The sequence below is a fragment of the Carassius carassius genome, chromosome 17, assembly GCF_963082965.1.
Source record: "Carassius carassius chromosome 17, fCarCar2.1, whole genome shotgun sequence".
In the NCBI taxonomy this organism is placed as follows: Eukaryota; Metazoa; Chordata; class Actinopteri; order Cypriniformes; family Cyprinidae; genus Carassius; species Carassius carassius.
Window position 1 is genome coordinate 7,303,694 of NC_081771.1, and position 13,299 is coordinate 7,316,992.

Here is a 13,299-nt window from a genome sequence, read left to right on the forward strand (position 1 = left end):
ATGCTGTTAATGTTTCCTGTTTATGTGGTCTGGAAAGGATGAACAACTTTCTATGAGCCCATATGCTCACCAGTGCTTTGTAAAAGGAGATGAGGCGTCTGCCACATATATGATCCGAATATAAGAGTAGTGAACTAGTGCATGCCAAGTCCATATGTAACTCTGATTATCTAGACTAGAGGTACTGTGTGACAATCTCACACTTACAGACAAGTGGAAAGTTTAGATAGGCCTACAGGTGAAATCTTCAAGCTAGGTTAAAAGTCCAAAGTTGAGTTAAAACAGAGACATATTTTGTATGTAAGGGATAATGTACATCCAGTCGGTTGTTCTCGCAGAATAAACCCTGACAGGGTGATTAGGACCACGACGTGAAGCGGAGGGGTCTTGTATCAACCTGAAGGGGTTGCGAGCAATCAGAAAATTCAAACTAAATGCACATTTAAGGGAAACTGTGCAGTCAATCCACGTACACATTTCATCACCAAATAATTAAGGCAATAAAAAAATAAAGACAAAAATGTTTTAAAACCTTACCAGTTTGTTAGTTCTCTTATAATCCATTACACCATACAAACCAATCGTAGCAAAATGGCAGCAGCTGCGTTTGTATGAAACTTGAGTTTCTGGATGAGCCTGTGTTATTAGGTTTTATAGGTTGATATCCAGGGATAACATACCTCAGAATGTCACGGCTGACCAATCAGAATCAAGTATTCCACAGAGCCATGTAATACTACATTTTAACATCCCTATGACCATATCTTTTAAGGAGAGAGACACATACAGGTGTTCAAAGTATCATGTCCCCTTCAGCAAAACTGCATTCTGTGACTCAGAACTGTATTACTTATAAAATTATAGTTGATTTGGGCATTCACAATGACACAAGCTATGAGAAATACTGCATGCAGAGTGATACAAACAGTGAAATCTCAGCCAATCAGATTTGAGAACCAGAAAGAACTGTTGTATACATCAAGCAAACTTTGCATGCAGACAGCAAATGGAAATTCTCTTCATGTCTGGTTACTGGTATGTTGTTTGTTTTTGTACTTTGTGCTGCATATAGAGGACAGTATTACTATCTCTACTCTCATCTGGTTTAAAAGAAAAGGGCAGAGGTATGGCAAGAGGAAAGCAGAAGATGGAGTCCAGGTATTTGCCTATGAGGCATCTTCCTGTCATGAACACTTCACTCACAGAGCTGATAGCTACTCCAAGCCACAATAGACCAGAAGTACCCAGAGTGCACTGCAGTGGTCTCATTCTTGCAGTGTACCATAATTTTTTACAGAGTGTAGGAGGACACTGACCACACCTAAAAAGGAAAAGATTTACTTAAAGTGCGCTTGGAGAAAACAGAAATGTAGAATTCAGATAATGACTAGAAAGGAAGAAAGTGGTAACCTGTGATGTGGTGTATGATACATACATTGCATAGGTCATTCTATGAAACAAGTGTGTGTGTGTGTGTGTGTGTGTGTGTGTGTGTGTGTGTGTAATGTTAGAAAAAATGCCTTTAATATAATTAAAACTTGAAGCTTGCAGCATATTCATTCTCTACACTATTAATATGAGTGAAGTGAAGTGACATTCAGCCAAGTATGGTGACCCATACTCAGAATTTGTGCTCTGCATTTAACCCATCCAAAATGCACACACACAGAGCAGTGAACACACACACACACACTGTGAGCACACACCCGGAGCAGTGGGCAGCCATTTATGCTGCGGCACCCGGGGAGCAGTTGGGGGTTTGATGCCTTGCTCAAGGGCACCTAAGTCGTGGTATTGAAGGTGGAGAGAGAACTGTACATGCACTCCCCCCACCCACAATTCCTGCCGGCCCGGGACTCGAACTCACAACCTTTCGATTGGGAGTCCGACTCTCTAACCATTAGGCCACGACTTTTTGTGTATGAGGGGCTTATGCATATTTGACTTATGACAAATTGCAGGCCTGTGTAGTACAAATTCTGTTAAGTGTTATCTACCCAAAAAAGTTTTTTTTCTTCATGTATCCTTTTAATAAACAAATAGACATGTAAATACACAGTGTCATTTATTTGTTGCTATAGCCAATTTATATTTAGCCTGACCTGACAAAGAATTTCCCGCAAGGGACAGTAACAATGGTCATGACTTCAGCTCGTTATTTTTGTAATGGATAATTAGACCAGGGTTGTTTCCGATTAGATCCTCATGTTACTCAGGCAGACTGTTGCCTTGTTTCCGTGCTGATTAAATTATACTGCTGTGAGCCACTACTACAGCACTGCAGCTGAGCATTACGCTTAATATTGCCCACTAGGACTTTAGTTAACTGCATGTAACTGCACTTTTGTTTTCATGCACTCGGAAGCCTTTAAGCCAGATTGTTTATTCATGTTTGCTAACAGAATTTGACTAAATTGTATAAATATGACATTTATCTAAGCACTAAAAATAAAGCGAAATAGTCTCTTTTGTGAATAGTTGTTAAAGTTTCTTTGAGATGCTGCAGCATGTAAAAATGATTACAAAAAAAAGCTTTATGGTTCCTCGGAGCCGAATCGCTTGTAAATACACATGTTCTTTGACATCTCAATCCCTCCAGGACAAAACCAAGGATAACAAAGACAATGTTTGTGTTGTTTACATAAGATTGTCCTCAAATGCTCAATGTCCTTCAGGCAGTGGTCCAAGGCTCATTGTGGAAAACTGGTTCTACTTGACGCTGATCCTGCTCCTCCCTTTAACCCCCTTTGTGACTTAAGATTTAGCAATATTTGGAGATATTAATTCATTGGAAGATGTTCACCGTTTGACAGGCTTGTACTCCCTGGATCTGTCTACCTTGCACAATATTTAAACCTGAAATTCTGGTTGGATTCTTATATTTCTAACAGTCATTTAATGTAAATGTGGCCTGTTAAATGCATGAACTTTAACCACTATAAGTAAAAAATACAGAATGCAAAAGGTGCACAAAAAAATGCATGAGTCTGTGAATAGGTCATTCCATCTGTTTCATAGATTATGTTACAAGCCTTGGAAACAGTGAACATATGGCAAACTATTAAATATCAGACCTAATGGTTTTTACATATAGATGAAGGTAGCCTTCCTACCTTTAACAAAGGTGATCCCAAAGGGGGGGAAAAATCTATGAAGAAAAAATATTATGTTAGCTGATGAATGCTTTATGAAGGTGCTTTATGAAGGTATTGTGTCCCTTAAGCACATTTAAGTATAATGGTTTCCTCCAATTCAATTCAAGCTTGCAGCACAATGCGAGAATGCTTTCCTGTTGTCTCCTCATCAGTTATAAAAGCTCAGCTACTTACCGCTCATCTCATCAGGACAAGACACATGTCTATTTCCAATGGTGTTATCACCTCCTCTTAGGTCTCTGCTGGAACAGCTTCCAGCTCACACATCTCCAAGTGCCTAAAGCAGATATAGGAGCATGGAGGTGATAATATACGTATATGAAGAAACATAATGAGGGCTGAATGGTTAAATAAAGCAATAAGAGATGAGTATTTGTGAATTGGTGGTTTTATCAGATTAAAGGGTTGGTTTTAATGTATAAAGTAGAATAGGTCTCTCGTGCTTTATTGATTTTATAAAATGTGGCAATATTAAATCATTTTTCACTCATTAATATAGTTTTTTTTTGCATAATTTAGGAACAATTTACATTACAAATTCTATTAATCAACATAACTTGAAGTTCAGAATCTAATATGCTTTTTATTCATTTTAACCCATAACCTTTCTTTGCTTTACTTTTTTCAAAACCCTAAAACGTTTTAAACTTGTTTATTTCCAGGTTTAAATGAAAAGTACCACATTTTCAATGTGGTCTCAGACTTTCGGAGCCCTTTGTATAATTTAAATCATGTGCAGTCATTGGCTATTTTATGATGCCATCAAATGTGGCTGGTCTAATCAGTTTTAGGAGTCAGAACTGTACTTTTTATAAAGATTTTTAACAGCTGACTTCCAAAAAAGCATTGGAACATTACTGTAAGCTTTTGTAACAAACCTTATTTTGATTCAGGGTCAGCCTAGTGTTTCGAATAATAAGCTTAACTTTGAAATCAGTTCAATCAAAAAGAAGCAGATGCAAGACCACACAGTAAAACAAGCCTAATCAATTCTTTCTGTTTCGTGTCTCAGGGATGTACCAAAACAATGTTGTTTAACACCACAGTCTTTAGTTGTTTTTCTTATTTTGCTCTGTTTTAAGCACTTGGGGTCGTCTGCTTTGTAAAGAAGTCATCTGTTTCTAATATTACACACTTGTTATTTGGGAACCTCTATGGCTAATGCACTATGCTAGCTCAGTTGCCAAAAGCATTTAATACAGGATCGAATGCAGACCCACTCCGCCGATGAAAGATATTGTGGAGGAGGTCCCAGAGTTCCAGGACCTATTGTGTTCCCGCATTACATCAACACTGAAGTTGACCAGTGTAAGACTTATGTCATCTCTGTGTCTGACTTGAAGTTCATCGCTAAACCCTCTAAGGAATAAAGGATGCTATTCATCTTTCCCCCTCATTCTTATTCTCTAAAACACAGCTGTCTCCTAACCACCCTCTCCCTTTTGAATTTAATCACCCCCTAGATTTAAATTTGCAGTGTCAGCAAAGTCCATAAGAAAGTGGTTTGCATAAAAGGCAACGCCACGTTTTAATTCGTTCTTTACAAAATTGAAATGACTGTACCTGATCGTTCACATTACTAAATGTTCTCAGTTATCCCAACAAATGTATGTTTTAAGGGACTTCACTGTTATTAGTGTTGACTGGATAGTTCCTAAAAGCTAAATGAAGATGTCCACCTTATTTCCTAACGTGGAGGTAATATTTTCTGTGAATGTGCAAGACTTCCAATTCATTAACTGCTATAGGTAAATAACTTCAAGAACAACAAATAGGCTACCAACTTGTAGTATCAAGCAGCTAAAATAACTGAAAGCAAGTGACACCAGGAGCCTCATGCATTCAAATTACAAATGGCCGCACACACTCTTACGTTACAAATAATGTGGACAAATGTACTGCCTTTTCATTTAATAGTGTTTTTGAAAGTCTACTTCAGTTTACAATAATTTGCTGGCCAACCACCCGTGATATAAACAAAGATGAACATGCAATATATATATATATATATATGTAAAAGGTAGAAGTATTATGCTTGAAAACTGTGTGTAGTGTAATGTCACCCAACAGTACACTCCCACAACTCCCATTGGTTACAATATCAGAAGGCCCCACCCCAGACTCTTGCTGTGCAGGCTGCTTGGGATTCTCAAACAAACAGAGCAATATTTAGAAAATACCAAGGAACAAGTGTTTACACAATTTTGGGGAAATCAACCTTTGTTTTACTTATATATCCCAGCTTAATGTGTTTTTTTTTAAACACTGGAACATCTTTTTAAACAAATTTTCCTGACATTGCATTTCTGTGCTCCACATATAAACACAGAAATGTAAAGGTGAGCAATATGCTGTCATAAGTTTTGCTCACACCGTCTGTCATCGACAACATCCAGGAGACAAGTGTGGCCTTGCATATGTTGCATTAAGACCCATTTCCTTACCAGTACACAAGAACAAGATCATAAGGTCACCATAAGATCTGCATAGACTTGTCTAACTCCCGCTGCAAAACAGAGTACACAAACTAAGCATAAAGACTCTAAAAATGTATATGAAGAATGTAGGAATAGTGCTTCATTTTTCAGTGAACTACAGTAATCCTATAAGCCAGTTACTGTACTGTTTCCTTTCAACTATTCTACGATGACCCGGGTGACTGAAAAAATTCACAGACAATTGGCAGACATTTTATAATAAACTGCAACTGGTACGAGAATATAAAGGAATGTCAAAGAAAAAGCAGCAGACTATAGGAAACATCTGTTTCAAACTCAGGTGGACACAACATGGGCTCACCGCTAACAGGCTCTGATTGGGGTCAATGGCAGAGGGCTACAGACCTAATAAAATAAAACGAATGGATAACGAAGTCCAGTTGCTTTAAACTAAATTTAACTGACTCATATGCTACAGGCATGTACAACAATGTGCGCAAGTGAGCAAATGAATTCAAAGAAAATCTGAAAATGCATCAGTGCATATACATTATAAGCAGATGCATTTCATAGCTCAGTGTTTACAACTGACTGCAATAATGGTATGATGATAAAGAAAAAATAGGTTAAGAAATGTCTCATTTCACTCATTGCCTTTGATCGCAACTCTGTCGCAATGCAGGATGAAAAGGTATATCCAGAAAAGCAATTAGTCTTTACAAGATCCCGCAATCCCACATCGCCCTCATGTTCTTGACATATCATCACTATAGCAGAGTGGTGATGACTGCAGTATGGCTGGCATCCAAAGCTCTAAATGAAGTCCTCACCTAAAGAAAGGTAGACCTTTCTGTATCCCTCTACATTAGGTAAAGGCTTCAGCAACTACAAGCCTATAACCATATATATAATCCACTATATGGACTTAGGAATTCCCAGTCTTTTCATGGATTTAAAAGCAGGAGATTTGTTTCTATAAGGAAATAAAGTCTTATACAAAATTGCACAATAACAGAAAAAAAGCTCAAGAAGTGGGTTAACTAGCATCATGTGAATTTAGGAAATGATTGTAACTCATTACAATGCTTTAATAACAGCTTTTCCGGGCAAACAACCAATGCTTTGTTTTACAGAGCCAATTTTTTTTTTTTTTTTACCTCTTTAATATAACAAAAAGCACTCTAAAAAAAAATACATTCCAATCCAACAAAACTTTAAAGGACCACTGCAGAAGTCTGGGGACTCTTTTTACTTAAATATTCAAGTTCATTAGATCCAAAAGGGTGGGGTGAAAGACTCTAGACATGTGAGCTAAGATGGAAGAAATTTAGAGCATGAGAAATGGTTCGGTAACATCCAATACAGCCCGGAGTCTAAGAGCTAGATCAAATCTTATCACAAATGATCTTTATTTTTAACCTTGCATTACTTGATCCAAGCCATCTGAGTTCTCTGTTACGGCCAACAAATAAACAAGACTCAAGTTCTTTCCTAAATTACAAGGATTCATTTTTTGGTAAGTGCACTTCAGAGACTATTGTTTATTTTGAATGTTTCGTATTACAATGTAATGATGTGTATCCAAACTGCATCTGTAATGTAATTATCTGGTTGCACATGATCCACTTGAATAATAGCTTGGCAGGTGGTTGAATCAAGGCTGAGACTTTAATGATACTACATCAAGGTCAACATCATGGACTTTGGAGGAAAAAAAAATCTTATTAAAGATCTATTTATTTTTCTATATGTATGATACTTGACAATTTCCCATTAGTGTTTTTCTCAACTTCTTGAAAAAATATAAAAATATATGGAAGATCAATTAAATAGTGTTGGCTGTACATTTCGGAATGTGATACTCAATATCGTTGACTCCTTTTGATTGGATTGCTTCTATCAGTGTGAATTTTAAATTACTGAGCCACTCCTCTGACATTGGTTTTCCTGAGCAACAAATTTCCATCTGAAGATCAGAAAAAGACACAAATTTATGCGTGATTGCAAATGTTACTTTAATGTTTCTTTTTTTCTCAATACCCTAGAGTCAGTAATGAACTTGGAAATTGTAATTTAATAATGCACATGTGGATTGAATCGCTATGTCACGGCACAGCAATGAAATTTGATTTCACAGAATATTGATGAAAAGAATTTCCCATCTTCAGATCAGTCAATAGCAGGAGAGATCCACGCTGTTCACAAAGGATAGTTAAGCTGCAAAAGTAAAGGCCTTTCTTGTCCTCTCACTGCACATAGCTGTCAGTGACCCTGTCTGTGGCTCCCAGTCATTTACAATTCAAATGCTTTTATGACAATGCTACTTCCTACCGAGATGGAAAATGTCCTTATTTAAATTAGCTGTATTTAAAATCCAGGTTCCTCTACACAAAACACACTGAACACAAATACACATTTTAGGCAAATCATACGCTCACAAGCTCCCATTTACTTATCAGAAAACACTTGGGACAGATGATTATTTTCCCCCTAAGAAGCATCACTGGCCATTCATGCAAACCAAGATGTGAAGCAGCATCTTTAGCTTTGGGGCTTTTAGAGTTTGAAATCTGTATTTTGCTTGAGCTTCTCAGCTGCTCCGCATAAGCACACAAAACGTGTTTCTAATAGCAGTTTTTTTTTTTTATGTTAGCGTGTGTGCATCTGATATGGTCAGAAAAAAATTGTATTTAGATACTTAAGCCACATTTAAAATGCATGAATGTCATTGCATTAAATAACAAAACATCAAACCAAGTGGCATCTGAACACAAACAATGCAAAATATTCCACAAAACAAGAATAACAAGGGTGCAAACAACTTATATAGTAACTGGTATAGTATAATACAATATAATACAAAATAAATACATATCTAAAAAAATCTGGATCTGATAATGTTTGGTTCTGTGTAGATCATGTAAAAACAGAGTATATATGTAATTATTTATAAAAAAAAAAATTATCAAAACATTTCTTTATTATTTTTTCATTAATCATTTTAGCATTTAAAATTTCTAAATTCACCATTAACATGTTAATTACTTTAAAAAATAAACCCACTCTGATTTTATGACACTTGGGACGGATATACACACATATATCACAAATATACACACACACATAAACAGTGACAACTAGCCCTGGGGCCCGTTCTTCGTACGTCGCTTATTACATCCGAGATCAAATGACACATCCAAGATGATATCATCGTGCTAATCATGATCCGGCTAATTGGGTTCTTCGAACACACCTGGGGGGTATTCCAGAAAGCAGGTTATGTGACATACCCGGGTATGTTTAAGAGTAAGTAAATGGATAACCTCAACTTCCGGTTCCAAAAACGGAGGTAACTTTCAGGTTATGTTAGTTGTCATAGCAACTCACTCTCTGAACATAACCTGCTCCAGAGCAGGTTATGTTCCAGGACTAGTTCACTTCAGCGAGCCTTCAGTGGGCGTGACAGATACAGATATATATGTATGTTAATTAGGAAACGCTAATATAAGTAATAAATAAGGTAATATATTATTCTAATATGATTATTTCTTTTATTGGCATATATAAGAGTTATCTGTAAATTATGTATTAAGAGGTATGTATAAATTATAAAACACTATGACAAGGTAATGTTTAACTTATATATATATTTATATATTTTATTTATTATATGTTATATCTCACTGCATGGAGTGGCATTTTTCTATAATGTATGATGTATAATGTCAACTCTGAGTTGAATTAACTTACTCACGGACGAGTTTTTGGAACCACATACCTCGAGTAAGCAAGGTTTGGGGTTAATCAACCGAGAGTTCAAGTTTTAGTTCACTGTAAGTTAACCCTGCTTTCTGGAATACCCCCCTGTTGTGTATGATTAGTATCGCTGGATTGAGTTATCTGAGATAATTGCGCGTTCATGTGTTGGCTTAAAAGGGGATATTTATCGATACTCGAAACCATGATCAGCAGTGCAGCGATTGGCTGGTGGCAAGACGGCAATGTAATGACGTCATATAATTTAAAATGATACTCAACGAAAAACTTGACAAATCTCTGGACTTTTATAAGGAAACAGCCAAGCAAACAAAACTATATAAATATATATATATATATTACATATACATATATATATTATAACAGATACATGAAACAGATAATAGATGCATGTTTTTATTTTATTAGAATTTTTTTCATGATTCCCAATTATTTATATTCGCAATTTATAATAGTTGTACAGTCTTTACATTTTTATTTCAATGTAGAAATTATCTATTCATTTCATTTTATATTTGGACAGATTTGTTACGTGACAGCATTAATGAAAGTTTCTTAAGGGTCAATATCATGTTATCTGCATCTCCTGCACTCCATCAAGCCACTATTATAATAGCAGTCATCACTCAAAATAATGCACGACTCTATTATCTGTATAGCATGTGTGTAAGACTCTAATACAATTATGAAGTAATAATTTTATGACAAATAAATATTTCAGTGAGTAAAACTGGCTGTGTCTATAGTAGGCTGTTATAGACTACACAGTATTTTTTATGTTATTTTTAAATAATTTTTTAAATGATTATTATTTTAAATTATTGTCCCTGGATCAGTACGATACTCTTGTAATAAAGTAGCGGTGGTAGCAGACATATTTTGAGTATCAGTTCTGGTTGAAAAGAAGCGATCTAATCCCGTTTACATGAAATAAGCCTGCTCCCGAGCAGGTTTAAGCTTACGGACCTGTTGCTATGACAGCAGCTCCTGGATGAGCTTCGAAGAACCAAACGATCCAAGATCATGCCAAATCGTCAACAATCAAATCCAGCTAACTGAGTTAGCGACGTACGAAGAACGGGCCCCTGGTCTCTGTGTAAGCCTACTGTTTTATCATTCAAAACTCACAAAACCAAAATATTTTCCTAAAGTGTTTAACTTGAAAAGTGTCCTTGCACTATATTTCTTTGTAAGAATGATATGTAGTGAACCACTTTCATGCATGAAAGTTGTTTGGCTTAACTTTTTAGGCTAGTCTAAATCACCTCGGTGAGTGCGCAGTTCTTCAGATCGTTACGGTACCCAAATCTGCAACACTTCACTCCCCCATAGGAAGTCTCAGGCAATTAGTTCAGTCAGTATAAGTGCTCGTACTAGTCTACTCAGTTTCTCTGAGCTCTTCTAATGACTTTGACCGAATAGCGATTAAACCCCTGTGCTTTTCTGTGGGAGTCCCGGTTCCGTTTTGGATTTTCCCTTTTTTTTTTTTTTTAACAAAATGGGATTTGAGTTGGATCGTTTCAAGGGGGCTGTGGACCCAGACTTCAAATGCAACTTGTGTAATAAAGTTTTGGAGGATCCTCTCACTACCCCGTGCGGTCACGTCTTCTGCGCCGGCTGTGTGCTGCCGTGGGTCGTCCAGCAGAGCAGCTGCCCGGTCAAATGCCAAAGGATCTCCACCAAAGAGCTCAACCACGTCCTCCCTCTGAAAAACTTGATATTAAAGTTAGACATAAAATGTGACAATCACGCGCGGGGCTGCGAGAAGATCGTCAAACTCCAGCATCTGGCGGAGCACGCGGAGATGTGCGATTATTCCCCTGCCAAATGTAGGAATAAGGGCTGCAGCGAAGTGCTCAACCTTAAAGATATGGATGCTCACATGCGTGAATCGTGTGATTACAGAGCGGTCGGGATATGCGAGAGTGGATGCGGATTGATGCTCACTCATAAGGAGCAGAAGTTGAACAACCACTGCTGTTTGAAAGCCCTCAAAGCGCACAACGGCGCGCTGCAAGGGAAAGTTGTCAGCTTGGATAAGGAGCTGAAGAAACAAGCTCTCAAATCGACTAAAAGAGAGAAATCGCTTCTGGCTCAACTGTCGGCTGTTCATAACGAGCTTCAGATGACAGCGCTGAAGTATCAGAAGAAATTCACTGAATACAGCGCCAGGATTGACTCTCTGTCCAAGAGCCTCTCTCCACCGTGTAAGGTAAGATAACAACATTGCCAACAGCTCAATGACTCCTACAAACATTTACCATGGTAACCGTGGTTTTTCAGTAGCTATTACAGTGAAACTGTGGTAAAGAAGTATTGGCCACCACTGTCATCAAATAAGCAAATAACGATTCTAAAAGTAACTTAAAAGTTACCTACTTGAATTAAATTTTCACAATTTGTAGATGTTTTACATTAGGCTACTATGCTGATTATGGTATTTTAGCAGAAATGGTGGTTACAGTGGAATTTTTAAGGCACTTTATGATAATGCTTCCATAACATGAAAAGCTGTCTTTGCTGACCCCCCAATTTCATCTTAGGAAAAAAAAAACTTTTTTAATGTGAGTTGTTCTTGTTCTCTTTCCTTATTTATTTAGACGTTTATCGTCAGAGTTGTTAAGCTTTAAACTAGCTATCTATTTCATTACTTTCTAAGCGAAATCAACCTACGATCTTACGTGAATTGGTTGTGTTTGGGCAATAGGCAACTGGCTGCTGGTTAATCAAAGCCCTGTTGACATAACTTGTCGATTGCATATAGCTTTTTATAGTTCTAGAAATAGGCTTGGATAAGCAATTAATATTCTTGACTTGCATTTAAGGCAAATTTGGAAAGTGACTTCGTATATTTCTTCTCCGCCAACGAAAATAGTTCCAAAGGAGGCCAAACCAAGCTTCACGTGTAGTAGTTCAATCAACTCGCAAACCCTGGCCTGGAATTGCATTTTTGAGTGGAGCGAGCGACAGACATTTTACGTCCTCGCTCAAAGCGTTCCAGTCCTTCAACTGTAGCTCCACTGCTACTTTTCCATTTTACTAGGGAAAAAACCCCGCTTCGAGCGATTTTGGAGGCAGAGGAAAAGGTCGCGCCGAAAAAAAAATATCCTAACTTAAAAAAAAGCCTAAAAAAAGGTTGGAATTATTGATGTTTATATTCAGATTCTATGGGCAATTTTATGTTGACATTGTTATTATTGTTATTATTATTATATGCTTGTTTGTTGATATAAATGTCAGATTTGTATTTGTTGCCTCATTATTATTTTTTTTTTTTTGATTGATCAGATTTTTTATGTCAGGATTTCCTCCAGCCCTGAAATACACATTGCTTAAGCTGGTTTGGCTCTTCATGACGTAATTCAACCATAAGACTATAAAATTTAACAAAAGTACAGTATTTTATTCATAACTAGTACATCAGTACATGTGGTATGTACTCTGGTGTATATTTTGTCCTCCATATGCTAAAAAGAATACTTTGGCACATGGCCAGATTTGAAGGAAAAAAAAAAACTTTACTATGGCCCTTTTTTCTTAGTACAGTATGTACTTGCGATGCCTTACATCAAGTGCAATAACATCTTCTGGCATGTGTGATGCCTTTCAGATTAGCTTTAACATATTCTCACCTCAGGACAAGATTGGACCATGGAAAAATGTCAGTGAGTTACACTTGTGACAGATAACCTCTCTTGACCGCTTGATGAAGGAGCACAAGATCCTAAGGCAACCTCCCTTTGAGTGAACATGTTTAAGGGTTCTGAATGATGTCTTAGTGCCAGTGACTGCCTTCCTGCTGGGGAATGTAGTCTCTCTTGCTGTTCCCATCCCATGGTTCATCAGTCAAGTGAGTTGAAGCAACGCAGGGCTGGGAAAAGGAGGGCGATGATGGGGAGCTGACATTTGCAGGATTGGGCCTGTCTGCT

General features: G+C 37.2%; 1 protein-coding gene across 1 annotated transcript in view; it reads left to right on the top strand.

The window, feature by feature from the left end:
• The first annotated feature begins 10,716 nt into the window (after window positions 1-10,716).
• LOC132160893 (E3 ubiquitin-protein ligase PDZRN3-B) overlaps window positions 10,717-13,299 on the top strand; it is a 101,820-nt gene continuing 99,237 nt past the window's right edge. Inside the window, exon 1 of the mRNA XM_059570620.1 lies at window positions 10,717-11,582. Coding sequence (XP_059426603.1) covers window positions 10,869-11,582 — 714 coding nt within the window. The 5' untranslated portion in view covers window positions 10,717-10,868. The remainder of the gene's footprint in view (window positions 11,583-13,299) is intronic.